Below are 27,791 nucleotides of genomic sequence, written 5' to 3' on the forward strand. Positions count from 1 at the left end.
ACTTAACTCGCAGGACCACAAAGACTGTGGAGAAATGACAGAGATCGAAGCCAAAGTGAAATATGTGAAACTGGCTCGATCTCTGCGGACGTACGGCGTCTCCTTCTTCCTGGTCAAGGTAAGTTGAAAACTTGCTTTTATGTCTGTGCTTTTACCCAAAAAAGATTTGTTCAATAAAGTTCCACTGCAGCATTATTTTCAAAGAAAAGATCATTCAGCCTCAAAAAGTGAAAAATCTAGCCTGAAGACTCTGTTTAATTTCTTTCTTTTTAATTTAAAAATGAGAACGCAGGTTTTGGAATTAGTCGAACTGTAGTCGGAGCCTTTTTATCTCTGGAGTGTGAAATCTGTTCTCGTTGGATAAAGAGATTGAAGGCTCGACCCTGCAGGGGAGCAAAGTGTTTGTATCCACCTGAACATTCAAAGCGTCTCATGTCAGGCACACTTTCTATAAGATACATGATAAAATGCCCTTGGTAACAAAAAGTTTTATAATGTAGTACCAGGCTGCAAAAGCCATCACAAAACATTAAGTGGATCAACTCTGGGACCTTGGGACTCAGAGTCCCAGAGGTGGATCAGAAAAGATGAAAACAAGTATAATATGTAATGGATAATAAAGCTGCTCTTTTAAGCCTCATTCATTCATTCTGTTAATCTAAAACATATAAAATATTCAATTACCATATTTAAAAAAAAAACTTGCAAAGTACGCTGCATGTTTAGCTCCTTGCTCTACAAACATTGGTCTGATTAAATATTGCAGAATGAAAAAATCATGCTTTTTCCTTTTTATAAAAATTATGCCTTTATCATCGTGGGTGACCTTCACCTCCAAGTACTCACTGTTTAAGGTGTCCTTTCAAATGTAATTTACCTTCCTTTTCCTATATAGCCTACTTTTATTGTAAAGTGGGTTACAAATTAATGGTACTCTCTTTGATTCCACAAAATACAAGTGTTAAAAAAGAAACGCAAATCTAAAAATTTTAAATCTAAAATCAAGTCATTAATTTCCCCAAACAAATATCCCTTTACTAGTTCAGTGTCCGTTCTAAACCTGCCTGTTTGGAATGGGTTGTTTTCTTGGCCTTTGTTGATGCTGGTTACAGTTTTCTTTCCGAACCTTCAACAATGATCTGCTGCCAGTAAAGAGCGAAGGCTGGACTCAGTCTGCTGAACCCTGAACTGGAGAATCCGTTGTAGTTGCCGTTGTCGTGAACGCGCTGTTGTCCTGATCGACAACGCCACTTACGCTGATGATTCCCAGCCGCCGCTACTACAGAGCGCTGGGTGCCTGTTTATTAAAATTGTATTAATATTGAACGCACCAAATTCAACACTGCACTTCCCTGGGCCTTTAACAATACACATGCCAAGTGAGAAGCGGATAAGATGAACGGTTCTTGAGATCTGTGTTTCACATACAGAAAGAGATTTCTGGAATTATTAGATAAATAAATGTAGAACCATAGAAACAGACAAGTTTAGAAAGGAAGTGGAGCTGTTATGGATCAGTAAAGTCCATACATTTCCCCCCATGCGTCTCTTCCTCTCTCACCAACAAACTGCGGTGGCACCTCATCCACAAGGAATTCGTGCATGCAGTCGAGCGTGGTGCTCGGATTATTTCAGAACTACTGGAGAGTGAGGGAACCTGGTAGACGTCTCACCGACAAACTCACTTAAACTATCCTAAAAAAGTCTGACTGCCGGCAGACGCCTGCTGATCGGGGAGATTTGCTGATTTCCACTCGTACCTGTGGAGCTGCTGCTATGACAAGAGTGACAGACAAACTCTCTTCTCTTTCGTTCTCCCCTCACATCATCTGTCGCCAGGAGGAAATCCTGCGTGAAGTCACAGGAAGCTTCCCCGTCTGCGTTTAGAAATTGCTTTCCAGTTGTCACCTCTCATTGCTCAGCTCATGCAGAAAATGAGATCACTCCTGGTACTAGCTTGAAAAAATATAAATTTCACACGTGTTGCTGTTATTGACTCTCTCGCCTGACACTTTCCAGGTTTTCATCAGCGGGCGATGAGAGCAAACGTGACGTATATAAAATCTAAACTTTATTAAATCGGAGCTCAGCCTGTCAAGTCTCTTGCACATTCCCCAGTTCTGTTGGTCCACACTGTTCTCCGCCTTTAATTCCTTTTAAAGCCTCAAACACACAAATCGTTCCACTTCTTGCCCTTTGGATCCGTGTTCCCCCTGATCAGTTTGACGTCTTATCTGCTCACCTCTGTCCTTCCCGTCATCCTCAGGCGTGAGCCAGTGGAGCGGAAACATCTTAAAAATAACCCTGAAAAAAAAAAAATAGGAATTCAACCTATAGTCCTAACCCGTACAACCCCTGGAGGCCCCGGAGAGTTTACTGGCCCTCCAGGACTTTTTACACGACTCACCTCTTTGCCCTCACGTCACAGCCCATCACATTCTGTCCATCTGCTCCCCAACTGTAGAAACGTTTGCTGCGGCCGTGCAGGGAAAAAAGGGGGGTGAAGAAAACGGCCTGTGTGTCAGAGAGCAGCTGGAGGATGGAGGGGTTTAGTGAGTGCAGGGGGAGGATGAGAGATGTTGACAGGCAGATAAAGATGTGATTAAGACGTCCCATTTTAATTACTCACTGAGATTTTTTTTTTTGTACTGGTTCAAACAATGAATATCCGTCCTGACAGATCAGCGTTGAATTTGTATTTCTTGAACTTTAGGTGATCTTTAAGTGATTCCAGTAAAACCCTCAGCAGGCTGACAAATGAATTTGAACAGAGTTGTTGCCTCAAGGCAGTGAAAGTGACATTTAACGTGGTTTGCTTGGGTCGTTTTTGCTCGATCATCTGTTTAAATTCAATCATTCTGCCTTTTTTTATACAATATGGTCTAATGAGGATAATTGTTTTGCAGTGTCATGTTCTGTGTATATTAGAAAAGGAAAGGAAAGTAGGAACATTATATGTCGCCCATGGTCATCAAATCAAGACAAGATGAGACAAATATAAAGGTCTTTGCGATTAGCAGCCAATAACTGAGACTAATGAAAAGCTTAATACCTGTATTTGTCATTGAATAATAAACCACAGAATTTTTTGGGTTAGAAGGATAATTTCCTTTAGAGAATATTTTATAATTGAAATATTATAATATTCTATATTATTTATTATAATGTTTTAATTATTTGTTGTGCGGAGAGAGAATGGGGGAAGACAAAGGGCCGGGTCAGAACCGAACCGGCAGCTGCTGCAGGACGACTCAAGCCTCTGCTTTTACTTACATTTTAACCAATATCTATATTTGCCTTTGATATTTATTCATAAAACTAAAAATGAACTTGTATTTTAGATGTTTTTCATTTAACTTGAATAAAATGAAATAAATAATGTCTGCTGCAAATAAAACAAAAAATCTCAAATTCCAAAATGTGTGACTGGGGGAAAGCTTTTTACTTTTGTGGTTCTTCTTCAGGCCAGTGCACAGAAAAAACTAAAAGTTGGCTGTGCAGTCTCCGCTGGTCAAAGCAGAAGGTTATGTGAAGGGTTATTGTGAGTCAAGTAGTAGTAATGGTCGTGGTTGAGTAGTCTGCAAGGTAGTAGTACATCAAGCAAAATGAATATAAGTCAATGTAAGTCAAACATTGTGTCTGTGTGTTTTGCAGGAAAAGATGAAGAGTAAGAACAAGCTGGTGCCGCGGCTCCTGGGCATCACCAAAGAGTCGGTGATGAGAGTGGAAGAGAAAACCAAAGACGTGGTTCAGGAGTGGCCACTCACCACAGTGAAGAGGTGGGCGGCGTCGCCCAAGAGCTTCACCCTGGTACGACACACACACACACAAGCTCGACAATCACAGAACACAGACTGGAAACACTGGTTCTGAATATGTGTCTCCACTCAGCCCACACAGGGATAATATCAATTAATATGTTGTACATTAGTTTGACTTGCTCGTACCAACAGTTCCTTCAGTGTTTAAACAATCAGAAAGCACTGTGGTCTTTCCCTTGTGCTCTTCACTTCCTCAACTGACTCTTTTGTCTTCCCCGTCAATAAACCACCTTTGTTTCAGCTGCCAGCTGATAAAAAAAATGGATTTAATCTTGCTGATCTGGTCGACTCACCATCTCTATTAAATTAACATGGCCTCTGCGTCTCACTGTTAATTTAGCAGAGTGTGTTCCAGAATGTGAAGTTTGATTTCGCACCGTGGAGCAGTTCTTGATTTACCCGGGGAAGGTGACAGAGGATGATAGAGGAGGATAGAGGGATCGCCATCACTTATTCTTTTATACAGGATGTACTGTACATGTATATAACTGGAAAACATCTCAGAGTTATGAGAGAACAGGATCCATTTCTGAGATGTTTCTTGTTAATCTGAGCGACTGTGTGTTGCAGCAGTTTGTCACCCAACATAATATGCAGTACTCATCTGAAACTAGGACCCAGGGATCCACATTAATCCTCATAGTAAATAATCCTCAGCCAGTGCAGAGGATACTTTTCTTACAGTCCTGTATGCATATTAAGGATGGGTCTCTCTCTCTCTCTGTCTGTGTGTGTGTGTGTCTGTGTGTGTGTGTAGGACTTCGGGGAGTACCAGGAGAGCTACTATTCGGTGCAGACCACTGAAGGGGAGCAGATCTCGCAACTCATCGCCGGCTACATCGATATCATCCTGAAAAAGGTGAGACATTTATCTCCGGGGACACAGATGAATTGTAATGAACCGCTCTCCTCCTGTGGCAGATAGAGCCTCAGATCTGTCCGTGTGTGATGTGCTCCGGCTAAAAGGAGGTGCTGATGTGTCCTGTAAGAAATAATCATGCGATGCAGAGCAATCAGCTGACCTTTCAATATGAAAGCAATTATAATTAAGTATCAGAAGCATTAGCACTTGTTAAATAATGAGTTGAAGTGACCTAGGATCATGAGTTGAATCAGTGGAAGCCTATTAGTGTTCAGTGCTTCACTGGATGCATTATATATCCTGTGCTATTTCCTTAGTTAAAAAAATGATTAAAACCTCAAGTCTTTATTATCTACTTTGTATTCAGTAAAACATGTTCACTACCCACAATCCTCAGGTGTAATAGTGACGTCTCTGATTGGTGGACCACACTGTTACCATGGAAATCTTTACCACAATTGCGGAAATTCATGTCTGCCAGGAATGGATGGTCCAGTGTTACATTGCGGTGACCAAAGACCCTGAGTTCCCTCTCTAACATGTTTTGTTAAGATGACAAATAAGTCCACAGGCGTTAAAATCACTTCAAGTCAGGTCATGTATTCGATCGTGGAACAGTGAGGACCAGCGCAATGGTTTATGGGATGTGTAGTTCCTTTACTTTTAACACAGTCTTGTACCTTTTACCTTTTTTTAAAAATCAGTTTTCAATATTCTCCATGCTTTGAGTCTAATGTTTTATGCTCCTGATTCATCTCGTATAGCTGGTTGTTTTGGCTCCTACTGAATCAAACACTGTGTTTTTTCTCTTTTTCCTGTAGAAGCAAAGCAAGGACCGTTTTGGATTGGAAGGCGACGAGGAGTCGACCATGTTGGAGGAATCTGTATCACCGAAAAAGTAAGTATTGGTATTATTTTGTCACTGTCACAGAGAGTTGTCATCCTTCTATTGGCCAGTGGTGGAGTAAAGACTCAAACATACTCAATCAAAAGTACAAATTAAAAGACAAGAATGTACTCAAGTAAAAATAAAAGTACCACATTAACTTTTCTACTTGAGTGAAAGTAAGTAAGTACTTGCTTTTAAATATACTTAAAATATTACAAGTAAAAGTATGTTCCAATTGTAGCCTATTGCCTAATATAACCAAATCATTATGGCTGAGCCTCTTTTGAACGTAGTGAGGGAGGCGGGGTTTATTGTCACCTGTCAGCTCTGATTGGATTGATGTGAAAAACTATGTGAACATGTAAGGCGTTGCATTGTAAAAATACAGTGGAGTAGAAAGTAGAGATATTTGCTGATATATGTAGTGGAGTAAAAGTGAAATGTACCTAAAAACTAAATCTACTGTATTAAAGTACAGATATATAAAAAAGGTACTTAAGTACATGAAGTATGAAGTAAATGTACTTTATCACATCCCACCACTGCTATTGGCGACTTTGAAAACATAAAAATAGGAAAAACATACAAGCCTCTGCAGAGCTTTCCTTATGTAACTATGGAAATAAAGCCCCTAGACGTCCAACATGTGGCTCTATAGATTAATCCCATATGTGGTGCTTCACTGTGCTATAATCCAGATAAAACTGCAGTGATGTTGATGCTTCTTCCATGAGCAGCAGCAGCAGCAGCAGCAGCATATAAACTTATTGCAAACACAATATCACACAGGCTCCTGTTTCAATTTCCTTCTCACTGCTGCCCCTGGACGACAGCTCTCACATCCATCTTCCAGGACCTCATTTCATCACACGAGCACTTCCTTAGCCGGACTTTATCCTGAGAGATAATCGCTATGTGAGGGAAATTTCACCGCACTGGACTCACGAAAGCCTCTATCAGAACATTTCCTGTGCATTAGCTCATTTATCCACCGTGGACTCTGTGTGCAACCGAAGCTCCTTTTTTCCATTCTAGCCTCGATTGATATTTCTATCCTGTGTTGAACTGAGAGAATATTTGCTGAAATTGTTATTGTGTATATATTTTAGCTTTTTGCTCTTATCTGGGTGTTGTGCACAGGGCTGAAGGCAAACGTCTTTAAGCCTGCAAACACATAGCGAGCCAAAGTGTGGAAGGCCTTATCTGAGGGAAAAACACAGCAAAGCTTTGTCTTGCAGGAGTACTGTGTGTGTGTGTGTGTGTGTGTGTGTGTGTGTGTGTGTGTGTGTGTGTGTGTGTGTGTGTGTGTGTGTGTGTGTGTGTGTGTGTGTGTGTGTGTGTGTGTGTGTGTGTGTGTGTGTGTGTGTGTGTGTGTCACTTTCACAAATTCATACAACCACAATGCCTAGTGTTAAATATCTCCTGTAAACACACACACGGGTACAGACGACAACTACAAACATTCTCTTTTTTCTCACTGATGTTTTCCCTCTGTATGTTCTTGGCCTTACTATAGATGTGCACAGTACAGCTGTTTGTTGCACAAATGCAAAAAAGGTCATTTGACTGATGTGTGTATTGTTCATGCCTGTATGTTGAAGTAGGCGTTTTGTCTATTGAAATGTTTTTGTCAGAACTTGTCACAACTACTGTTTACACCATACCAGTGGCGGATCATTTATATATATATATATATATATAAGACTGACAGGGCAGGGGCACACAATCAAATTTCAGCTGGGGCCAGTGCCTCCCTGTTCCCACCCCTGCATCTGCCCCTGCACCCTACTGGTTTGACTTTCCCTAAACGTCCATATAGATACAGTATTAACCACATGTCTGTCTGCGTACCTGCAGGTCCACCATCCTTCAGCAGCAGTTCAACCGCGTGGGCCGGGTGGAGCACGGCTCTGTGGCGCTCCCAGGGGTGATCCGCTCCGGCTCCATCGGCACAGAGTCGCTCAGCATGGGCACCATGCCTTCTGCTCAGCAGCAGATCACCATGGGTCAGATGCACCGTGGGCACATGCCACCACTGGTAAGGCAGGACAGCAGAAAAGCTCTTGTCTGTTTTATTCATCTGCTTTAGTGAGGGTCATCCTCATCATCTTCTGTTTGTTAAGTTTCTTAAAAGATCACTGAAGTCTACATTCAGTTTATTTTCCTGTCTGTGTGTAGAGCTCAGCACAGCAGGCTCTGATGGGAACCATCAACACCAGTATGCAAGCAGTGCAGAAAGCCCAGATCGACCTGGGAGAGGTCGACAACCTGCCACCACTGGGACAGGACATGGTACTACCCACTGCACATGTTCACCCAATATAAACCATCACACGTGTACTGCATGTACCTGTTGTGTTAAAATATCATTGTAAACTCATGCGACTATTCCTGATAACAGCCATCAAAATTTAGTGATAGCCATGATTTTAAATGCATTCATGTGGTCATTTGTGTTGTGTAACTTCTTAGGCATCAAAGATGTGGATCCAGAACAAGATGGATGAATCAAAACACGAGATCCACTCGCAGGTGGACGCCATCACTGCAGGAACGGCGTCTGTGGTCAACCTCACGGCTGGTCAGTGGTTTTGGCATGAATCAGCAAAGATTTGATTTATTTCAAAATATAACAATTTATCTCATTATACATTGTTGCCTGTGGGTAAATATTAAAAATACATAAAAAATAAAAGTATTTTAGGACTCCTTAATGAAGTGTTAAGTGTTTGTGCCCACAGTTTTATGAGTTAATTTTAGGGGGAGAATTTTTGTGCAGAGGTAAAATGATATGGCCAATTTGTGACTTTAAAGCTGAACCCGTTCCACCAGTCTGCTTCTTATCAACTTCACTGTAGAAGCTGGAATGCATGTTGTCCAATAGTTTCCTCATATCCTGCAGCAGTTCAGCAAATATGAGCTGGTGAAGTTGTTTGTTCACTGGTTGCCAACAGGGTTCCACAGGGTCTGCAAAAAGTAAAATAATTCAATAGTCTGAGGCCTTAAAATGTCTTGTATATGTTGAAATACTGTATGTTCTGACAGCGTGCATTGTTTGTGGTGTGTCTGTGTGCTGTAGTTCTTTCTCAACTAGGGTTAGGGTTTGGGTCTCTGCGTGTAGTTTACAGAATGCAGAGACTTTATCTGTAATTATGGGGAAGTCTAAGGAATTCTGGGACACTGATATTCTTTCATCTCTTCGCACTTGACATGGATCATGATCAATAATAATAATAATAATATATTTATTTTCAACAGCCATCAGTGCTTGAGACTGATAACACTTTGACCCTGATTTAATTTCCTGTTGTACTCTCCAATGCTTTAATGAACTTGTGTGTTTAAGCAGTTTCGAAGTTTCGAATCTTGGTTAAATGACTAGTGTAGGGTTTAGGGTTACATTAGTGTTTTCATTAGTCAGCAAATGAAATGAAGAGACATTGGAGAGCAGTTTGTTTGGGTTTGAATTAGCTTTGTTTCAGTCACTTCTCTAAGACTCTTCCCCTGATGGCCTCTCTTATTCTCCCCGTATACTCAGGCGATCCCACTGACACAGACTACACGGCGGTGGGCTGCGCCATCACCACCATCTCCTCCAACCTGACTGAAATGTCAAAGGGTGTGAAGCTGCTGGCTGCGCTGATGGAGGATGACGTGGGCGGAGGAAACAACCTGATGAAGGCCGCCAGGACGCTGGCGGGGGCCGTGTCTGACTTGCTGAAGGCTGTGGAGCCGGCCTCTGGAGAGGTGAGTGAAGGAACCTGAAACCCTGAGATACTGAGAAAAAGCCTCATGTCAAAAAATGTCAAATTCAACTCTTTGTTGAACTGTTTGTCTTTCTTTGCACAGATCATGTCAGTATTTTATCTATTTGTTTCACAGTATCTTTGTGCTCTTGAAAATGACAGATTGACTTTCCTTTTTTTTTTGTGGTCCTTTCATTTAATTTAATTTCCTTCATCGTCTTTTCTTCTTTTGTCTTTCCATTCCTTTTCTTTCTTTGTCATTTCTTTCTTACTTTGTCTTTGTCTTTCCTTTCCATTCCTTTAATTTCCTTTCCTTTCCTTTCCTTTCCTTCTCCTTTCCCGTCCTTTCCGTCTCTCTAATCTGTCATATTTAAGTTCAACATGTCAGATACAGTATGAAGGATATAAAGTGAGATTTTGGTATAAAAACTTGAAATGTGGAAACAGAGACAGTAATTGTAACTCAAGTCTGACCCTGGATTTCAGGTGCAGCAAAGCAAAACTTTTCACCATTTGTGTAACGTGAAATGCCAGATTGTGGTTGTACTTGGTCGTCCACACGGTGTTTTGTTCAATCCAAACTGACAGCCTAAATAGTTAATTAAATTTTCCACATAGCAGCTCTACCCTGAGACAAGGCCTCGTCTCTTAATAACAATGCATCTCTCCTGTTCCTTCAAATTACACCTAATTATATCAACGTGCTCTGCTGCCGGCCGGCCTCTGCTAACTGGATTGTTCGGCTCCCGCTGAATTAAGACCTCAGGCTGAGGCTGAGGCTGATTGACAGACTCCATCTGTCTTTATTGAGACGCAGCTACTGTCGCTTTGATGTACTGCAAAGGACACTTTGTGAATCATTCATTCATGCGACGATCTAGTGTGCAGATGTGAAGTTTACAGTGCTGTGGTGGTAACCTGCATAATGCACAGGTTTATCTCTCTTTTGGACAATTTATGCACAGTGAATTATACTTATACTATATATTGCCTTGTGAACGCGATATCTCAGAAACACCTTCAGGGAATCTGTTCAAATTTGGTACAAACATTTACTTCTTCTCACAGAGGAACTCATTAAAATCTGGTAGTTTAAGGTCAAATATCAAGGTCACTGTGACCTCATTAAACCCTTTTTCTGCCTTGTGAACGCAATATCGATTTTGACCAGATTCAAAGATACATTATTTATATATTAGTGGTCAAAGTCAAAGGTCATAGTGACCTCATGAATTTAGAAAAAAAAATGTATGGCGGCTGAAACTGCACTAGTTGGCAGAGGCAAATAACCGCAGGCTGGTAATTCTGGATTTTAAGTGTCCTGTATCTTGGTGTTGCCATTTGATTAACTGTTTTATTTTGAAATGACAAATAAGTCAAGCAATGTACACTATGATTTCTATTATATCACTATTTGAACTACATACTGACTGATTCAGGCTGTTTGAGTACGGCCATAAGAGCATACAAACACAGGTCCTTCATCACAGCACAGCAGTGTTGTCTCAGGATACAGGATGAGGCAGTTTCCAAGCAGATGACATTGTGATGGTTTTTCTGTGTTTGTGCGTGCGTGAACAGCCCAGACAGACCGTGCTGACAGCAGCAGGCAGCATCGGCCAGGCCAGTGGAGACCTCCTGCGCCAGATTGGAGAGAGCGAGACAGACGAGAGGTTCCAGGTAACGTCGCCCTCAGCCCGTTTATCATTATCACTGCATTCACAGGAAGCATGGTGCTCAGGAGCTGCCACTCTGTTAATCAAGAGCACATTGTAACCAGGGGAACAGGGAGGGAATATATTCAACTTCTTTCATATCTTAACTAGATGTTTTTGTCGGAATTTCATTTTATTCTAGCTGTTATTCAAGCATGTGTTTTTCTTGTTCTTATTGTAGTTGAAAATGTCACCGTAATATAATTTTAATCAAGGTAATAGAGATAAAATCAGCCAAGTAATTCAGTGATGTAATGCAGTGGTGAACAAGTCATATTTCTATTTCTATGGTAATGTACATTCTCTGCTTTCTTTCAATGAGACACTATTACATACACAATCTTATGGCCCAGAAGTGTCTTGAATGATGATTTCACATTTATCTGTACTATTCAAGAGCCAGTACCAGAAATTAGATAATCATCTCAAACTGTTAAAGGACAGATCAGCCAGGATCTAAAGTTGCTGATGATTGATTGTGTTTCCTTCTCCCTTCGCCCCCTGTTGTGCAGGACATCCTGATGAATCTGGCCAAAGCGGTGGCCAACGCTGCAGCCATGTTGGTGCTCAAGGCCAAGAACGTGGCCCAGGTTTCTGAGGACACTGTGCTGCAGAACCGGGTCATTGCGGCCGCCACCCAGTGCGCCCTGTCCACCTCCCAGCTGGTGGCATGTGCCAAGGTACAGCAGTGTAGCTGTAGGAAGTTTAATATGATATAAGTGAACCTGCCCCCCCCCAAAAAAACCCAAGCACAATGATAGATAGATGGATAGATGAATAGAGGGATAGATGGATAAATTGGTAGATAGATAGATAGATAGATAGATGGATAGAAGGATAGATAGATAGATAGATTTGGATAGAAGGATAGAAGGATAGAAGGATAGATAGATAGATAGATAGATAGATAGATAAATCGATCGATCGATAACATTATGTCTAATGTAAAAACATAAATATAGAGTTAAAAACATATTGATAGCCCTATGTATATGCGAATAGTCATATATATATATATATATATATATACATATATATATATATATATATATATATATATATATATATATATATATATATATATATATATACATGTATACATGCCTATGAAGAAGTCCTAAATAAACAATCAACAGTGACAAATATTAGGAGACATAGGAATGCTTATGATATGCTTATCTTCTCCTACTTCAACAAATAACTAAACCACACAGCGTGTAAGTATTTGTATAATATTCTCTCCATTCCACAAAAGCAATTTCATTCAATATGCAGAAGAGCTGTGATATTTTTCATTTATCACAACAGATCTGTCTCTGATTTGAATATTAAACTCGCAGTGGTGTTAGGAAGCCTCTCCAGGAGCTGTTGGGTTGAGTGCAGGACAATAATTTCCCAGGTGCAGGGTTTATCTTTTCTCTCACAGAGACTGTGCAGTGAAGTTTGGTAAAAACAGATTTGTATCCTCAAATATTTGAATAAGCTACAACATTTCTGCACCAAGGCTCTGCTAAATACCCTGCGTCTACACTGTGTTTGTGCATCTGTAGCTGTACAACCCATGTGCCTCTAATTAGTTTAAACACTCTCCTGGCTCCGAGTCAGATTATTACCATCCACTAAACAAATCTTCTCTCTTCTGTGACGAGAAGCATCCAAATCCCTCTTAAATCTTCTTCCTTCCTCTTGTCTTCGTGTTTCCTCTGTTCTCTGTGAAATGGGATTTAATGAGGAAAATACTTTAGCTGTGTGTTTATACCCAAGTGAATCATGTTTGCCATTTATTGTCTTGCCACATCAGGTGAATGTTGATCGCTTTGGGTTTGATTTGTGTGTTGTTTTTTGTTTTTCTTTATCGCACTGAAGATAAATCTGTCTCTCCCTCTCCTCCTCCTCCTCCTCCTCCTCCTCCTCCTCCTCTCCTGCTGTAGGTGGTGAGTCCCACCATCAGCTCCCCAGTTTGCCAGGAGCAGCTAATTGAAGCAGGAAAGCTGGTGGATCGCTCGGTGGAAAGCTGCGTGCAGGCCTGCCTCTCGGCCACAGAGGATGGCGAGCTCCTTAAACAGGTCAGGTTTCTTTGTTTGATATGGGTATTACACTGAAACTACTGGGCGGATTTCCATGCAACTTGGTGGAAGGATGTGGTTTGGGTGAGAAAGAATCCATTGGAGCAGATCTGGATAATTCGTGGATCACAATTAGGGGACTGATATGTATGAGTGTGTGAAATTTGGTGCAGCTTGATTGAACTTAAGGGAACTGCTGGGCCATGGCGGATGTATACGCTCTACTGGGCCCCATTCTAGTTTGTTGATTGGTTAGTGTGTTTGTTTGTTTGTTTGTTTGTTAGCAGGATTACACAAAAACTACTCAACCAATTTCCATGAAATTTTGTGGAGGGATGGAACTTGAATGAAGGAAGAACCCATTTAATTGTGGTGTGGATCAGGGGGCATTTTGCCTTATTGGACATTTTGAATTTTCTTTCAATTTCTCAGATAATAATTCATGGATCTTGATTGAACAAAATCCGCCTTGTTTAGGTGACTGATATTTATGAGTGTGTGCGATTTGGTGCAGATCCTGGATTCATAAGTGGACTGTTGGGCCATGATGGAAATATGCGCTCTACTGAGTTTTTATTAGCTTCCATGCCTTGTGACCCACTGACTCCAAACCACTGCTGAATTATTGTATTATTTCCCTAGACAGACAACACACACTCTCATTTTCATGTTTCAAAAGCTACTCTGCTGATTTCCATTGAATTGTGTGGAGGACTGGAGCACAGCCCATAAGAGCCATTCGATTTTGAAGCAGATCCGGATAAATGGGAAGATTCGGGAATTTTCTTTAACATAGCGAGATAGGGCGTCAGCTGTGGTGGAAGTACATGCACTTTGAGTGCCCTTCTTGTTTCTTTAGTTTCAGACAATAAGTTGCACAATTATCTCAAGTTGGCCGCAGTAAACATTGAGTTTCTACTTACTCCATTTTACTGATTCTCTGACTACTTTTCATTGAAACCACAGCAGCTGTTTTGTTTAATTGGGGGCACTGAGTTTGTGAACTAACACCGAGCTTAAGAAGCAATGAAGATAATGAGTCCGTGGTGCCTCTCCCCAGTCGGGTGAATAAGAAGCAGGGAATAATGCAGCTTAAGAAACGCAGCACTAATGTTGATGAGGTGCATCTCATGTGTTAAAGGTGAGTGCTGCGGCCAGCGTGGTGAGCCAGGCTCTGGGAGATCTGCTCCAGCACGTCCGCCAGTACACCTCGAGGGGAGAGCCAATCGGGCGCTATGACCAGGCCACGGACACCATCATGACTGTCACTGAGAGCATCTTCTGCTCCATGGGAGACGCAGGTGAGTCCGAAAAGAGGATTTTGCATGGAGAAGAAAAGATGACGGGGGAGAAGCTCATCCACATTCAGCCACTTAGACTCTCATAACATGAAAGAATTACACTGCACTTACGGTTTGATATTAGTAATTACGTGATGTGCTGTAATTACAGTGTGTACAATACTTTTCAAGGAGCAGGTAATGAATTATAAGTTATAATTACTTTTGATTATGATACATTCGGTTAAGCAGTCGTTTGCAGGAAAGCACAGTCTGCAGCAGGAGCCATGATAGTAGTGTTGGTCCAAAGACAGTCGGTCCACGACTTTTCAGACAGAAAGATCTCAATACTCACTGTTATATTGGCAGTTTAATTTTTTGTACACGTTCATGATCTCCAGAGGATTTATCCTACTACTTATCACACTGACATTTGTTCAAATGTACATTTTTTCCAGTAAGTTGAGGTATGAGTTATTTAATTTATAAAAGCCAGGTGAAATGTTATAATTGACAGCGGAGACTGATTTGTGGTTGGTCTACGGTTGTACCTCGCTGCTGCGTCCCTTTCCCCCGATCGCTCCAAATGCCTAAGATGGCAGCGTTTCTATCCAGAATATTTTTGCTTCATTTCTGGATTGTGGGAGGAAGTGAAGGCATGTCATCCACCTTTTATATAAAGTCTATGGTAAGGCCTTGCAGTGCACGGCTGCTGCCTGAAAATAAAGAATTTAATCTTGTAATAACAGAATTATTGATAATGTGGACACAAAAGTAATACCAAGCATTTGTGATCAATAAACACAGAGGTGGTTTATACTCTCAGCTCAGTGATTACTTATTATTTTGTGACCTACCTGGCCTCAGTGTTGGTAGTTGGATACATTAATCTACCAGACCTGACAATGTTTGAATTGTACGGATACACTCCTCCAAAATAACGGCCATCAATCTTTTAAAAGTCAGTACAGCCCATGTTTTGACCAGTCGGGGCCAAAAGCCGAAATACATTCTTGTGAAATAGAGAAAAGGAATCTAATCATACCATTAAAACCTGCCTGCCACAGATCTGAGTCTCACTGTGTATCTGTTCTCGCCTCATCCCGTCTCCTCCTCTGAGAGACTGGCGTGATGGTGGGTTTGAATGGACTGCTGTCAGCTGTGCGGGAGCAAAACGCAGAAAATCTGACAGCGATGTTAACACGTCTGACAGCAGAGAAAGACGCTCCGATCGACAGAGATGCACAGAGAGCAAACCCCGCGGTCAGCTCGGGCCGACTGATCGGCGTGATAGACAAGTAGAATGACAGTTTGCTCTGCTGAGGCCTGAATACACACGCAGCCAAAAGAAGAACCCCAACAATGAACTGGTGTCATAATGTGTCAAGCTACGTCACGGCGGACTTTTAGATACAACAACGAAACGTGAAGAGAAAAAACAGAGTCAGTCTTTCTGCAGCAGAGTGTCGGCCGATCAGCTGATTTATTCACATATAGAGGTTTAAAGGAAAACAGCTGTCGTGTTTCCAGGTCTGCTTTCACAGAGAGAATAGAGACCACATTCCCTTTTCTTATCCTGTGTGTCTGCCCTCATTAGTCTGACTGAGAATATTTTCACAGGGAGTCAGCTCAGCAGTAGCGGAGGGGGTTGAAGTAATTACATCCAATTCGCTTCTCCACAAGTTGCCTTCAGGTGTTGTGACATTATGCAGATCTGATCAGGAAAGCAACTGTGAGAGTTCAACCTCACAGAGGATGTTTGTTAACTTTTTCATCTTGTTTTCTCCCACCAGGGGCTTTTTTTGTGATGCTGACATGCAAGCTTTTGTTTACGACTTTCTGGTACAGCTTGTGAGAGCAGGCTACACCTTGAAAATACGCAGCCAATACACCCCACCCCCTCCCATCAGCCCCAAAACACATGCCCACTGCCTGACAGCTGCTCAAAGCTGACTTGTCTGTGAAGTTTATTTCGACAGATAAAATGTGTTGCAGAAACAAATTAGCGACCCTAACTTTAGTGATCCAAATTAAACGGTATCAAGTTGAAAATCTTGCAGTATTATTGAAAGTTTTATATGTGCCACATAGTTTAAGTTGCATTATTTTAGCTGCAAGTAAACAGTTATAAAGCATAGATTTCTTCTTCTTTCTCATAAAGCAAGGCTGAAGAAATCGAGATGGATTTCATTTTTCTTAAGTTGGATTTGTGCACATTAGAAGATAGTTCATCAAGTTCAAACAACTTAATCATGTTAAAACACTCTCATTATTCGTGTGGCTCAGGGGGTGGAGTGGGTCGTCCACTAACCAGAAAGGTTGGTTGTTTGAACCTCGGCTCCTCCTGTGTACATGCTGAAGTGTCAAATTGCACTTACAGCTGTGCTGATAGTGTGTGAGTGAAAAATTGCAGTATATGGTGGCGCTTTATGAATATTTGTGTGAATGGATTAATGTCACTTGTACTGTAAAGTGCTTTGAGTGGTCGATAAGACTAGAAAATCTCTATATAAATACAGTCCGTTTACTCTAGTTTTACTCACAAATCTCTTGTGTCTTTGTCTCACTCCTCTCATCTTCTTTACCTTTGTCCTGTCGTCTCTCCTCCACCACCCCCCCCTTCAGGAGAGATGGTCCGTCAGGCCCGGGTCTTGGCTCAGGCCACCTCAGACCTGGTGAACGCCATGAGGTCGGATGCCGAGGCCGAGGTGGATGTTGACAATTCGAAGAAGTTACTGGCAGCTGCTAAACTGTTAGCTGACGCCACTGCGAGGATGGTGGAGGCAGCAAAGGTAACCAGCATGTCACACATTAAAAATACAATAGTTATTTCACAGCAACTTGGATCCTTTTTCAACTGAGGGGATGTACATTTTTCATATTTTCCATCCATTTCTTCTCACGTCACAACTTTCCAGTGTAACAGGATTAAGCGTACAGGGACACCAGCCTGATCCCAGACTGCTGCAGGGCAGACTCAGCTTTTCCACTCATCGTCCCATCTCCCGCCATCCAAACTGTTTTATCTGCCATCTCTCCATCACATTAGTCTCATTATCTGTCCACAGAATCACACACTGATATTAATAACCCTCCACTTCCAGCATGAAAATGAAATGATGCCCTGCAGCTGGTTAGTCGAGTTTGATGCCAGACTTATCACCGCCACAGCTGTATATTTATCAGTCAGTGGAGGAGGCGCAGACCTCGGCCAGCTGTTGCCTTGGTAACCGATTAATTGAGCTTGTACATTTTACTTTTTGGACGTTATGTTTCAGAGCTTAATATGTAATTTTTTGTGGTCAGGTACTGATTTATTTCTTGTAATGAACGGTATCACTGTGAAACTGAACACATTTTTCTTTGAAGTGACTTTTTTCACCCTCTCTGGAAATCCGCTTTTTAAAATAATTATGCAGATTAAATGTTCTATTTCAGTGGTGTCAGCAGCTGCCAGGAGACAGATGACAGCTGAAAACTCCTCTGACTTGAACCTGGTCACATACCAAACATTTTTAAACTCCGCAATGAACAGTAAAATTACTTTTTAAATGTCTCTGCTCTCTGCGGTACCGCTAACTGTGTTTATGTGACGTCTGCCCGCAGCAGCTGTGGGAGTTAAACATTTACCTTAATGACATAAATTCCTTGCAGCACGCCCGCCCACCTCTTTGTGTAGCTGCAGGTGAAGCTGCAGTCTTCCCAGTTAATTAACCTAATGGCAGCGGGTTTAGCCATCTCTCCAGCAGCAGGAGATGCAGGAGGCGCTGAGTGAAATTGGTCCCAACAGTTAACTTGTGATGCAGGAAACCAAACCGGGAAGTAAAAGGAGCTGCGCGCTTATGTGACTAAACCACATCTCTCGACGTTCAGTCGTCAACAAAGCGGCGATTGTTTGGAGTGAAGAGGAGCCGCAGCTGACTTTGAGTGCTGTGATTGAGTCTGCTTCATTTTCTAAGATCTGTGAACACTAATTGAATAGATGCAGAGATGACTCGCACGTACGGGTGAGTGGAAGCCGCTTGCGTCGGTAGGTGTTTGATGTGCTGAGTGTGAACATGTTGCCCAGCCTTTCAGAACCAATTTTCTGAGGAGGAAGTAGTGCAAAGACTGTAGTCAGGGGACGTACAGTATAGCAGCTGTTATCCCGCCCTGCTCACCTGTCATCTGTCGCCTGTACAGCTTTACTGTACACTTTCTCATCATTGTGTTTCTCTCTCTCTCTGTGTGTGTGTGTGTGTGTGTGTGTGTGTGTGTGTGTGTGTGTGTGTGTGTGTGTGTGTGTGTGTGTGTGTGTGTGTGTGTGTGTGTGTGTGTGTGTGTGTGTGTGTGTGTGTGTGTGTGTGTGTGTGTGTGTTCGTGTGTGTTCGTGTTCGCAGGGGGCTGCGGCGTACCCGGAGAACGAGGATCAGCAGCAGAGACTGAGGGAGGCCGCGGAGGGTCTGCGTGTGGCCACCAATGCCGCAGCTCAGAACGCCATCAAGAAGAAACTGATTAACAGACTGGAGGTCAGTGACACTGACCCACATTACTGTTACTCAAGTAAAACGCTTTGTTCAGTAAGAGGCAAAAAAAACCGAATACATAAAAATATTTATTAGAAAAGGTGACATCGACACTAAAGGCAGTCCCAAATGTCACCGTGAGTTCCACATTCAGGATGGTATTAGATCATCATTACTTGGAAAGATTAGTGAGGATTAGAAGTTGATTAGAGCAGCATGTGTTTCACCATAAAACTTTCAGGGTGTTTAGACTGATAGGTTTGGTTCTAGAGCTCTGAAATATGTAAAATCAAGAAGGATGGAAATGAGCTTTTTTGCTTTTTGTTGGACTATTAACCCTCATTAGTCATATTGATTTTTACTGTCTATAGTAGTTTATTAGATTTGTGTACACAAAGTGTAAGTCCTTAAATTAGATTTGAAAATGCAAGGACTGATCTATTTGTATATTAACATTTATGTATTCACACTAAAAGCAACTTTCAATAAATAGACATTTAAAAAGAGACTGATACGGACCAAGAGATGCCAAATGTTTCATGTGTGTTTTCGTGTGTCTTCATATTCCTCAGAATGCTGCTAAACAAGCCGCGGCTGCAGCCACACAGACCATCGCTGCTGCTCAAAACGCTGCTGCATCCAACAAGAACACGGCAGCTCACCAGCAACTGGTGCAGAGCTGTAAGGTGAGGATCAGTGCTGACAGCAGGGGGCCATTTCCTGTTTTCTGGATTATTCTATTGTTTCCCCTTTTTACTCTGTTGTTTCATACCGTTGTAGTGTGTCCAACCTAACTACTTTAATTATAGAACTCGGTCCACTACTGCAGTCTCCATTTTCCACTGTATTAAAGCCTGTGAATATACTATAACTGTGAGTTTACTCTACCTGTGTGTGTGTGTGTGTGTGTGTGTGTGTCGCGCGTGTGTGCGCGTGTGTTTCTGTGTGAATAGGCAGTGGCGGACCACATTCCACAGCTCGTCCAGGGAGTACGTGGGAGTCAGGCCAAACCGGAGGACCTCAGTGCACAACTCGCCCTCATCATTGCCAGTCAGAACTTCTTACAGGTGCAAAACTCACTCACGGTCACACTTCAGCTTTATATTGGGAACTAGGCCGTACAAAGTATAAATAGTGTTTCTGTCATTTGGGGGGGCTTTTAAATAGGCCTGCAACCTCTTTTTTTTTATGGAAGCAGACGGTTTTAAAGAATCACTGGTGTGGTGGTATTATGTGTTTAATGCCTCAGAGGAAGTGTAATTGCACCACTAATACAAATAGTGGTGAAATATCCACCACATGATTTCAGCCCCATTCCTTTGTTGATGCCTGTAACAACATATCCTTAACGCTTTAGGGGGAAACATGTTTTTATTAAACATGTTTAAAGTAATTTCCTTATTTATCTTTCACTCTGCAGCCCGGTAGTAAGATGGTGACCTCGGCCAAGTCCTCTGTTCCCACGGTAACGGATCAGGCCGCAGCCATGCAACTGGGTCAGTGTGCTAAGAACCTGGCTACCTGCCTGGCTGAGCTGAGGACGTCTGCACAGAAGGTAGAGCACAGACACGAAGAGCACAGACACGAAGGGCACAGACACATGTCGCGGTGAATGCACAAAAATCACTGTGTTTTTGAGCAGCAAACTACACATAGACACAACCCTAACATACTTGCATCGCCCCAGAGACACACACTACCTCTCTGGATCATGGGCAGTTAACCTAATGGTTCAAATCACGGTATGGTGCAGAAATAGAGTCACCTATATACTCCACAGTGTGACAACGAGCTGTTGAGTAGAGCTCTTGTTTTACTGCTTAGTTCACATTGAATGAACTGAAGTGTAAACTGCTGTGGTAGAGGGTTTTAAATCCCCCCACAGACCTCTGAACAAAATCACTGACTTGTGGCAATAGTTTGATATATTTTCCTCACTTGAAAGGAGACATATAATGCTTTTTCACTATTTCCTTTTCCTCTAGTGGGTTGTTGTGAATGTAATCACATTACCCTTTATAACCATGTGAACTGTTAGAGGTAGTAACCCATAACTTTATTTTGTTCTCCAGGCTCATGATGCTTGCGGCCCCATGGAGATTGACTCTGCACTCACAGCCATCCAGACCCTGAGAAGTGAGCTGCAAGATGCCAAGATGGCTGCTGTTAATGCCCAGCTGAAACCACTACCTGGAGAAACGGTAAGAGAGTATTTAGACCCATTAAAGATAAGTCAAGATTCATTTATCCCAGTCTTACATGGAGAAGAGTAGCTGTACTGAATTCAGTTTAATGCCTAGGGTCTGCTCAATTCATGGCCTGATAGTTTCATTTATGTATCGTCTTTTTTTCCTCCTCTGGTTCAGTTGGAGAGGTGCGCTCAGGATCTGGGCAGCACCTCCAAGTCAGTGGGGTCGTCCATGGCTCAGCTCCTCACCTGTGCTGCACAAGGAAACGAACACTACACAGGTTGGTGCTGCTGATGTGAAGGACTGACTTCTTTAAAAATGCCGTAACTCTGCCCAAGGAACAGCAGTTGTGTGAAAGCCTCCATCATTTGTCTGTGCTAGATTTTGAAAAACTTGGCAAGACTGGTGACTGATACCAACATCTATGACTATTGATACTAAATTTAATTGAAGATCTGCAATTTACCACATTTTTTAAAGCTAAATGTGGGGACACTCTTTTTCTGACTTAAGTTCATCTTTCAATTACCAGCATCATTTTCACAAGAATATTTCAACTACTCGAGATGTGACTGAATAATCCAGTCCTATTACCCAGTGTGGGGCTTTAAAAATCATTTAATATTTTCCCTTGTCTCAGTTTTTTAATTAGCTTTGTATGATGCATTAGAGTGAATAAGGTGAATAGGGTCATTTTTGCCTTTTTTGATCTCTTCAGTAAGTTTGTAGATTTGTATTTCCTTCACCGTTTCATTGATTAGTCTAAAGCACATGGTTCTCCATTGAATCAGAGGGAAAATGCTGGAACAGTAATCTTGTAGACTGCTACATAATATGTCTTCATAATAACTGCGATGAAATTTCTCATGAAGCTTTTATTGTGTTGGTTCCTGCATGAGAGCCAAACACCCTCATGGACCAAATTACATTTGGGAAGTCAGAGGAAATACTTTTGATATATTAAATAACAAACCTCCCTCACAATTAGATGCCAGACAAAAATGAACACATGATAGAAACAATATCTTGTCATATCTTTTCATAAATGATCTATGATTCAATTGAGACACTTTCCTTACTTTTGTTTTCGTCGGTCACATCTGCTCTCTCTCTCACTTTGGATCCTGTTTTAGGAATAGCAGCCAGGGAGACGGCTCAGGCCCTGAAAACTCTGGCCCAGGCAGCTCGTGGCGTCGCCGCTTCCACCACTGACCCCAAGGCTGCAGCCGCCATGCTGGACTCCGCTCGTGATGTCATGGAGGGCTCGGCGCTCCTCATTCATGAGGCCAAGGAGGCGCTGATTTCCCCCGGAGATGCGGAGAGCCAGCAGAGGTTGGCACAGGTGAGATCGCTCAGGGAGTGTGGAGTCTATTCTGCTCGTCTGGTCTTTTTACCACTACGGTGACTCTTCATGCTGCAGTAAGATTCAGTCCAACCCCCAGAATACTGTCAGACTTTAGCACCTGTGCCAATAAGACAACACAACCAAGAAACTAAAGCAGATTCCAAAATTGAAGTAATTGAATCCTCTGTGTTTTACATAGAAGTACTGATAATGTAAAGATGAGCTAGACTCTGTAAATTCCTACATTTTGGTTTTATTAAAGAGCATGGTGGTTCATTAAAAACCCTGTGCCTGCACTCAGATAGCCCCGGCTTGTGCTTAGATTTGCTCTGCTTGTGCTCAAATTGTGAGTTTGCACTCAATGGTTTGCTCTCAGATATATTGTTGCTTGGACAGATTTCTTGTGTTAGCTTTACTTCATTGAGAGTCCCATACAAGCAGGAAGTAAATAGAACACACCAACAATGAGGGCGGGGACAACACATTGAATTTTGACAGACTTGTTGCACAAAAGAAATCCAAGAGCAGATGTTTCACACGTGTACAGAAGCAGCATCAAATCTGTCGAGAAATCTATCCTAGCTACAAAAATATCTGAGGGCGAGCTCACAGTTTGAGCACAAGCAGAACAAATCTAAACGTATATTTGAGTGCAAGCGCAGGGTTTTGAGTGCGAGCATTACAAAATCTGAACATGAAATCAATAAGTCCTGCTCTCTAAGTGAAAGACCACACTATTGAATACAGAGAGTAAGAATATACAACATCTGTTTAGTAAAGAAGAAACAGTGAACACCTGTCAAATATAGCAGGGGACCCCTTTAATAAGCCTGGTGGCATATTTATAGGCAGAGGGCCTTATTTATTTATGCCTTGTCATCTTCATTGCTTCTCCACAAAATGAATAAATTATGATTCGAGGAAGTGATGTGGAGTCATTAATTAGGGGATGGAAAAAACACAGATGAGGCTGCTTTTCATCTCGATCCAACAGTCTAATATATTACTATGTATTCATTTAAAATTGGACTTGGAAACCAACTGAGCTGATGAGTAATTGGCTCACAAAGATCATTTTTCCTGCTGTGATGTTCTTCTGCTTTGGCCTCTTTGACGTGAATCCACAGTTTGTGTATAGACGTCTAGGTGTATTGACAGCAGTGCGCCTGCTAACCCAGTGGCCTGTGGACGTGCTGTGCTGTGTTCCAGGTGGCCAAGGCCGTGTCTCATTCCCTGAACAACTGCGTCAACTGTCTGCCCGGCCAGAAGGATGTGGACATGGCTCTAAAGAGCATCGGGGAGGCCAGCAAGAAGCTGCTGATCGAAACAGTGAGTTTGGATACTGGATATTATTGATATATTACAACTTCAAGGTTTTCTTTTATCCTTGATCATTAACATCTTCACCATGTCCTCCGTTCAGGTTCTTCTGGCCTCCAAGTCATTTCAGGAGGCTCAGTGTGATTTGAACCAGACAGCAGCAGAGCTGAACCAGTCAGCAGGCGATGTGGTCCACGCCTCCAGAGGCTCCAGCAGCCAGCTGGCAATGGCCTCTGGGAAGTTCAGTGAAGACTTTGATGAGTTCCTGGATGCTGGAATCGAGATGGCTGGCCACACTCAGGTTTGTAGCATATCATTTGTACTTGTTTATGTGTGACTGGGAATGTTCTTAAGTAATGATTTTGCGTCATTTCAGAAAAAGGACGACCAGGTGCAGGTGATCGGGAACCTGAAGAACATCTCCATGGCTTCTAGCAAACTGCTGCTGGCTGCTAAGAGTCTGTCTGTGGACCCTGCAGCCGCTAACGCTAAGAACCTGCTCTCTGCTGCTGCAAGGTACAACACATATACACTGCACGGACCTGTGTGTCTTTATGCTTTCATCCACAGAGCAGTTTATTAGGAACAACTAGCTGAATCTAATGCAGTCTAATACAACAGTCCTGTAATCTATCATCTCTTCACCGAGGCTATAATGTTCAGGAATTCTTTTAGAGACATGCAAATTTAAAAAGTACAATTTTTTTGAACAAAATAGAAACACTGCATTAGTTTTTGGTAGGTGTTCCTAATAAACTGCCAATTTAATGTATGTTCAAGTATATCCAACATTTTCTTTTAAATACAAGGTATTTACCTTTTAAATAAACACAGGATACACACACAGATTTTGTGCTGACTCGTCTACGTAGGTACACAAAGCCGCCTATTACCATTTATCTTCAAGGACTGTGGAGTGATGTGTATTTTCTGTGTTTCTTTGTTTCAGAGCAGTGACTGACAGCATTAACCAGCTGATCACACTGTGTACACAGCAGGCTCCTGGACAGAAGGAGTGTGACAACGCCCTCAGAGAGCTGGAGGTAAACTGCAGCACCTGCTAATGGAACAGGAACATTCAGAAATGATAGCAAGAAAGTGATACACTTAATATCCAACTTTCATTAAAGTTTTGATTTAGGTTTATTTGTCACATTAGGTCTGTGTAGTATCCAAAAGAAAGCGATGATTGCAGATCTACCAATTCCCTCTAATTTGTGATAATAAATAAATACTCATCTTAAACTCTGACTGCACATTTATCTGTCAGGCTGTCAGAGGAATGCTGGACAACCCCAACGAGCCCGTCAGTGACCTCTCCTACTTTGACTGCATTGAGAGTGTGATGGAGAACTCCAAGGTAGGCATTCAGTTCAGACAACCATGTGATCAACACACACACAGCACTTTGCACACACACACACACACACACACACACACACACACACACACACACACACACAGATACACTCGTGGCATCACCTCTCTTTGTTCTGCTGTCGCTCTGTCCAGGTCCTCGGAGAGTCCATGGCAGGCATTTCTCAGAACTGTAAGACCGGTGATGTGCCTGCGTTCGGAGACTGTGTGGGATCTGCCTCTAAGGCTCTGTGTGGCCTCACTGAAGCTGCAGGACAGGTACGCTGAACAACCCCTGGAGAAATAGGAGCTGCCGAGTTGCCTTTTGTTTTTTTTGGTAGCAGTGATGCAAGTGTTATTTCTGCACAGGCCTCCTACCTGGTGGGTGTGTCTGATCCCAACAGTCAGGCAGGACACCAGGGGCTCGTCGATCCCATCCAGTTCGCCAAAGCCAATCAGGCAATCCAGATGGCCTGTCAGAATCTGGTTGACCCAGGCAGCAGTCCCTCCCAGGTACATGCACATATAATTCTCCATACACAGGTAAATGTACAAGTAACATGGTTTTACATCCTGATTATATGTTCAGTATCCTGGCTTCTCAGACTTTTTATGTGGCTGCAACTATTTCTTTTTTTTCATTGCTCAAAGTGTATCTGTTGACTATAAATAAAAATATCTCTGAAGCTTTACCTCCTGTTGACGTGTATGCTCCTAAAACTGTATCATATTTTCTACAAACACCTGATGCATAAGTGTTTTGTAGCCAGACGCCTTCAAAGCAGGTGTGAAAATGTAACGTTTACCTCATTAACAACTTTCATTTTCTTTAAGACCAACTGTTTTCATTTTGTCTAATTTTAAACCCACCAAATGTGCTTGTACATAAGTCCGATTTCAGCCCACCAGTCTATAACAGAAGTGGTTGTTACAGCAGTGAATGCATGTTTAGTCCATAGAAATGCCAACATATTTTTATCTTTTTCAGTTTCTAATGAAACATTCTGTTATTTCTAATGGTGCAGGTGCTCTCTGCAGCCACCATTGTTGCTAAGCACACCTCAGCCCTGTGCAACGCCTGCCGTCTGGCCTCCTCCAGGACGACCAACCCGGTCGCCAAGAGGCACTTTGTCCAGTCGGCCAAAGAGGTGGCGAACAGCACCGCCAACCTGGTCAAAACCATCAAGGTAGGATTTCCTCTGCGGCTCTCATCTGTCCTCTAACTGGGATACCACAGCAGAGGTGTGGATTTTACTTTGATCGTACAGATTTTTTTGTGGGAAAATTCATTTGTGATTCTCATCAGCTTTCATTAGTTCAAAAAAGTTAATTTCGTTCTTAATTCTTAATTTAACTTCTGTCAGTGAGTTGTTGCATGATAAAACTTTCTAGGCTCTCGTGCTCTTTCATGTTCCCTCTCTCTTGCTCTGTAGGCCTTAGATGGGGATTTCTCAGACGAGAACAGGAACAAGTGCCGATTCGCCACGGCTCCGCTCATCGAGGCCGTGGAAAACCTGACCGCGTTTGCTTCCAACCCGGAGTTTGCCAGCATCCCTGCTCAAATCAGCCGGGAGGTACGGCGTTGGAAATATTCTTGGACAGATATTCAATATGGGTCTTAAAGAATAATTGTGGCATATGCTGCAAAAACCACATGTATTCTGTTTTTCTGTAGGGCTCTGCCGCTCAGGAGCCCATCCGCCAGTCAGCATGCTCCATGCTCGACAGCTCCACCCACCTGCTCAAGACCGCGCGCTCGTTGGTCATCAACCCCAAAGACCCGCCCACCTGGTCCGTTCTGGCGGGTCACTCCCGCACTGTCTCCGACTCGATCAAGAGTCTTATCACAGCCATCCGGTTAGTAAACAAGCATCTATCCAGAGAAAATCCACCGGACAGAAGTGGTAAAGCTGACGATGTACAGCATATGAAGGTTTCACATTTTGAGTTACATGAGAAGAGTGATACCACTGTCATGTCTGTGTTAAATACTGAGTAAAGCTTAGAGGGAAACCAGGGCACAGTCACACATATGCGAATGTAGCTGTGGCTAACCTTCACCTCCAGTTCACTTTCATGTCGTGCGCTGCTCACATTCAGCGAGCAATCATACATGATTTGTACCGCTCTATTCAAGACATCAAGATCTGCAAACTAGCAATTCTTTGTTTAAAGTGTAAAAAAAGACAGGTTTTGTCTTCAGTGATGTATTTGTCTACAACTAAGGTTAAAAGGTTGAGCATTACATTTTCACAGTAAAACAGCTTTTAGTTCCATCTCTAGACGTCGCTCTGTAAAACGCCTGTGAGACTAATCCAGCGTCTTTTTGAAAAGATGCTTAAATTCTGCACCTTCCTGTGACAAATACTTCACATTTGTAATCTTTTCACACCTTTTTCGTACCTGACCTTGATCAGAACAACACTGATGTTCTCCAGGAACAAATTCCCTGTGTCAAACGCGCTGAATTTTGAGTTTCCTGCTCCGCTCCGAACATCTTCACATTAGCATTCAGACGCAGCCGGGCTCAGCATCTCTTTCACTTCTGATGCCCTTATCACAGCCTTTCTTTTTTTGAGACTGCAAATTGAGTACTAGGATTTTTGCTCAGGCGTTTTTAATAGTGTCCAGTGATACACTGCAGGGCTGGTGAACACAAGCGGGGTGGACTCCATCCTGCAAATGCCAGCCTCATAA

The 27,791-nt window shown here is 42.4% G+C and overlaps 1 protein-coding gene across 4 annotated transcripts in view; it reads left to right on the plus strand.

The window, feature by feature from the left end:
- The window catches only part of tln2a (talin 2a), a 93,240-nt gene that overhangs the window by 46,086 nt on the left and 19,363 nt on the right, over window positions 1–27,791 (plus strand). For all 4 annotated transcript variants that reach the window (XM_035163420.2, XM_035163449.2, XM_035163430.2 and 1 more), the window contains exons 10-39: window positions 14–118; window positions 3,655–3,810; window positions 4,579–4,680; window positions 5,505–5,581; window positions 7,430–7,610; window positions 7,751–7,864; window positions 8,045–8,153; window positions 9,111–9,319; window positions 10,900–10,998; window positions 11,546–11,713; window positions 12,965–13,099; window positions 14,241–14,400; window positions 17,005–17,171; window positions 18,759–18,887; window positions 19,457–19,570; window positions 19,838–19,951; window positions 20,305–20,439; window positions 20,957–21,085; window positions 21,251–21,353; window positions 22,207–22,415; window positions 23,628–23,747; window positions 23,842–24,039; window positions 24,115–24,254; window positions 24,688–24,781; window positions 25,009–25,098; window positions 25,251–25,373; window positions 25,464–25,607; window positions 26,120–26,281; window positions 26,528–26,668; window positions 26,770–26,951. In XM_035163420.2, coding sequence (XP_035019311.1) covers window positions 14–118; window positions 3,655–3,810; window positions 4,579–4,680; window positions 5,505–5,581; window positions 7,430–7,610; window positions 7,751–7,864; window positions 8,045–8,153; window positions 9,111–9,319; window positions 10,900–10,998; window positions 11,546–11,713; window positions 12,965–13,099; window positions 14,241–14,400; window positions 17,005–17,171; window positions 18,759–18,887; window positions 19,457–19,570; window positions 19,838–19,951; window positions 20,305–20,439; window positions 20,957–21,085; window positions 21,251–21,353; window positions 22,207–22,415; window positions 23,628–23,747; window positions 23,842–24,039; window positions 24,115–24,254; window positions 24,688–24,781; window positions 25,009–25,098; window positions 25,251–25,373; window positions 25,464–25,607; window positions 26,120–26,281; window positions 26,528–26,668; window positions 26,770–26,951 — 4,109 coding nt within the window. The remainder of the gene's footprint in view (window positions 1–13; window positions 119–3,654; window positions 3,811–4,578; window positions 4,681–5,504; window positions 5,582–7,429; window positions 7,611–7,750; window positions 7,865–8,044; window positions 8,154–9,110; window positions 9,320–10,899; window positions 10,999–11,545; window positions 11,714–12,964; window positions 13,100–14,240; window positions 14,401–17,004; window positions 17,172–18,758; window positions 18,888–19,456; window positions 19,571–19,837; window positions 19,952–20,304; window positions 20,440–20,956; window positions 21,086–21,250; window positions 21,354–22,206; window positions 22,416–23,627; window positions 23,748–23,841; window positions 24,040–24,114; window positions 24,255–24,687; window positions 24,782–25,008; window positions 25,099–25,250; window positions 25,374–25,463; window positions 25,608–26,119; window positions 26,282–26,527; window positions 26,669–26,769; window positions 26,952–27,791) is intronic.

This window comes from Hippoglossus stenolepis, chromosome 1 (genome assembly GCF_022539355.2).
Source record: "Hippoglossus stenolepis isolate QCI-W04-F060 chromosome 1, HSTE1.2, whole genome shotgun sequence".
Lineage (NCBI taxonomy): Eukaryota > Metazoa > Chordata > Actinopteri > Pleuronectiformes > Pleuronectidae > Hippoglossus > Hippoglossus stenolepis.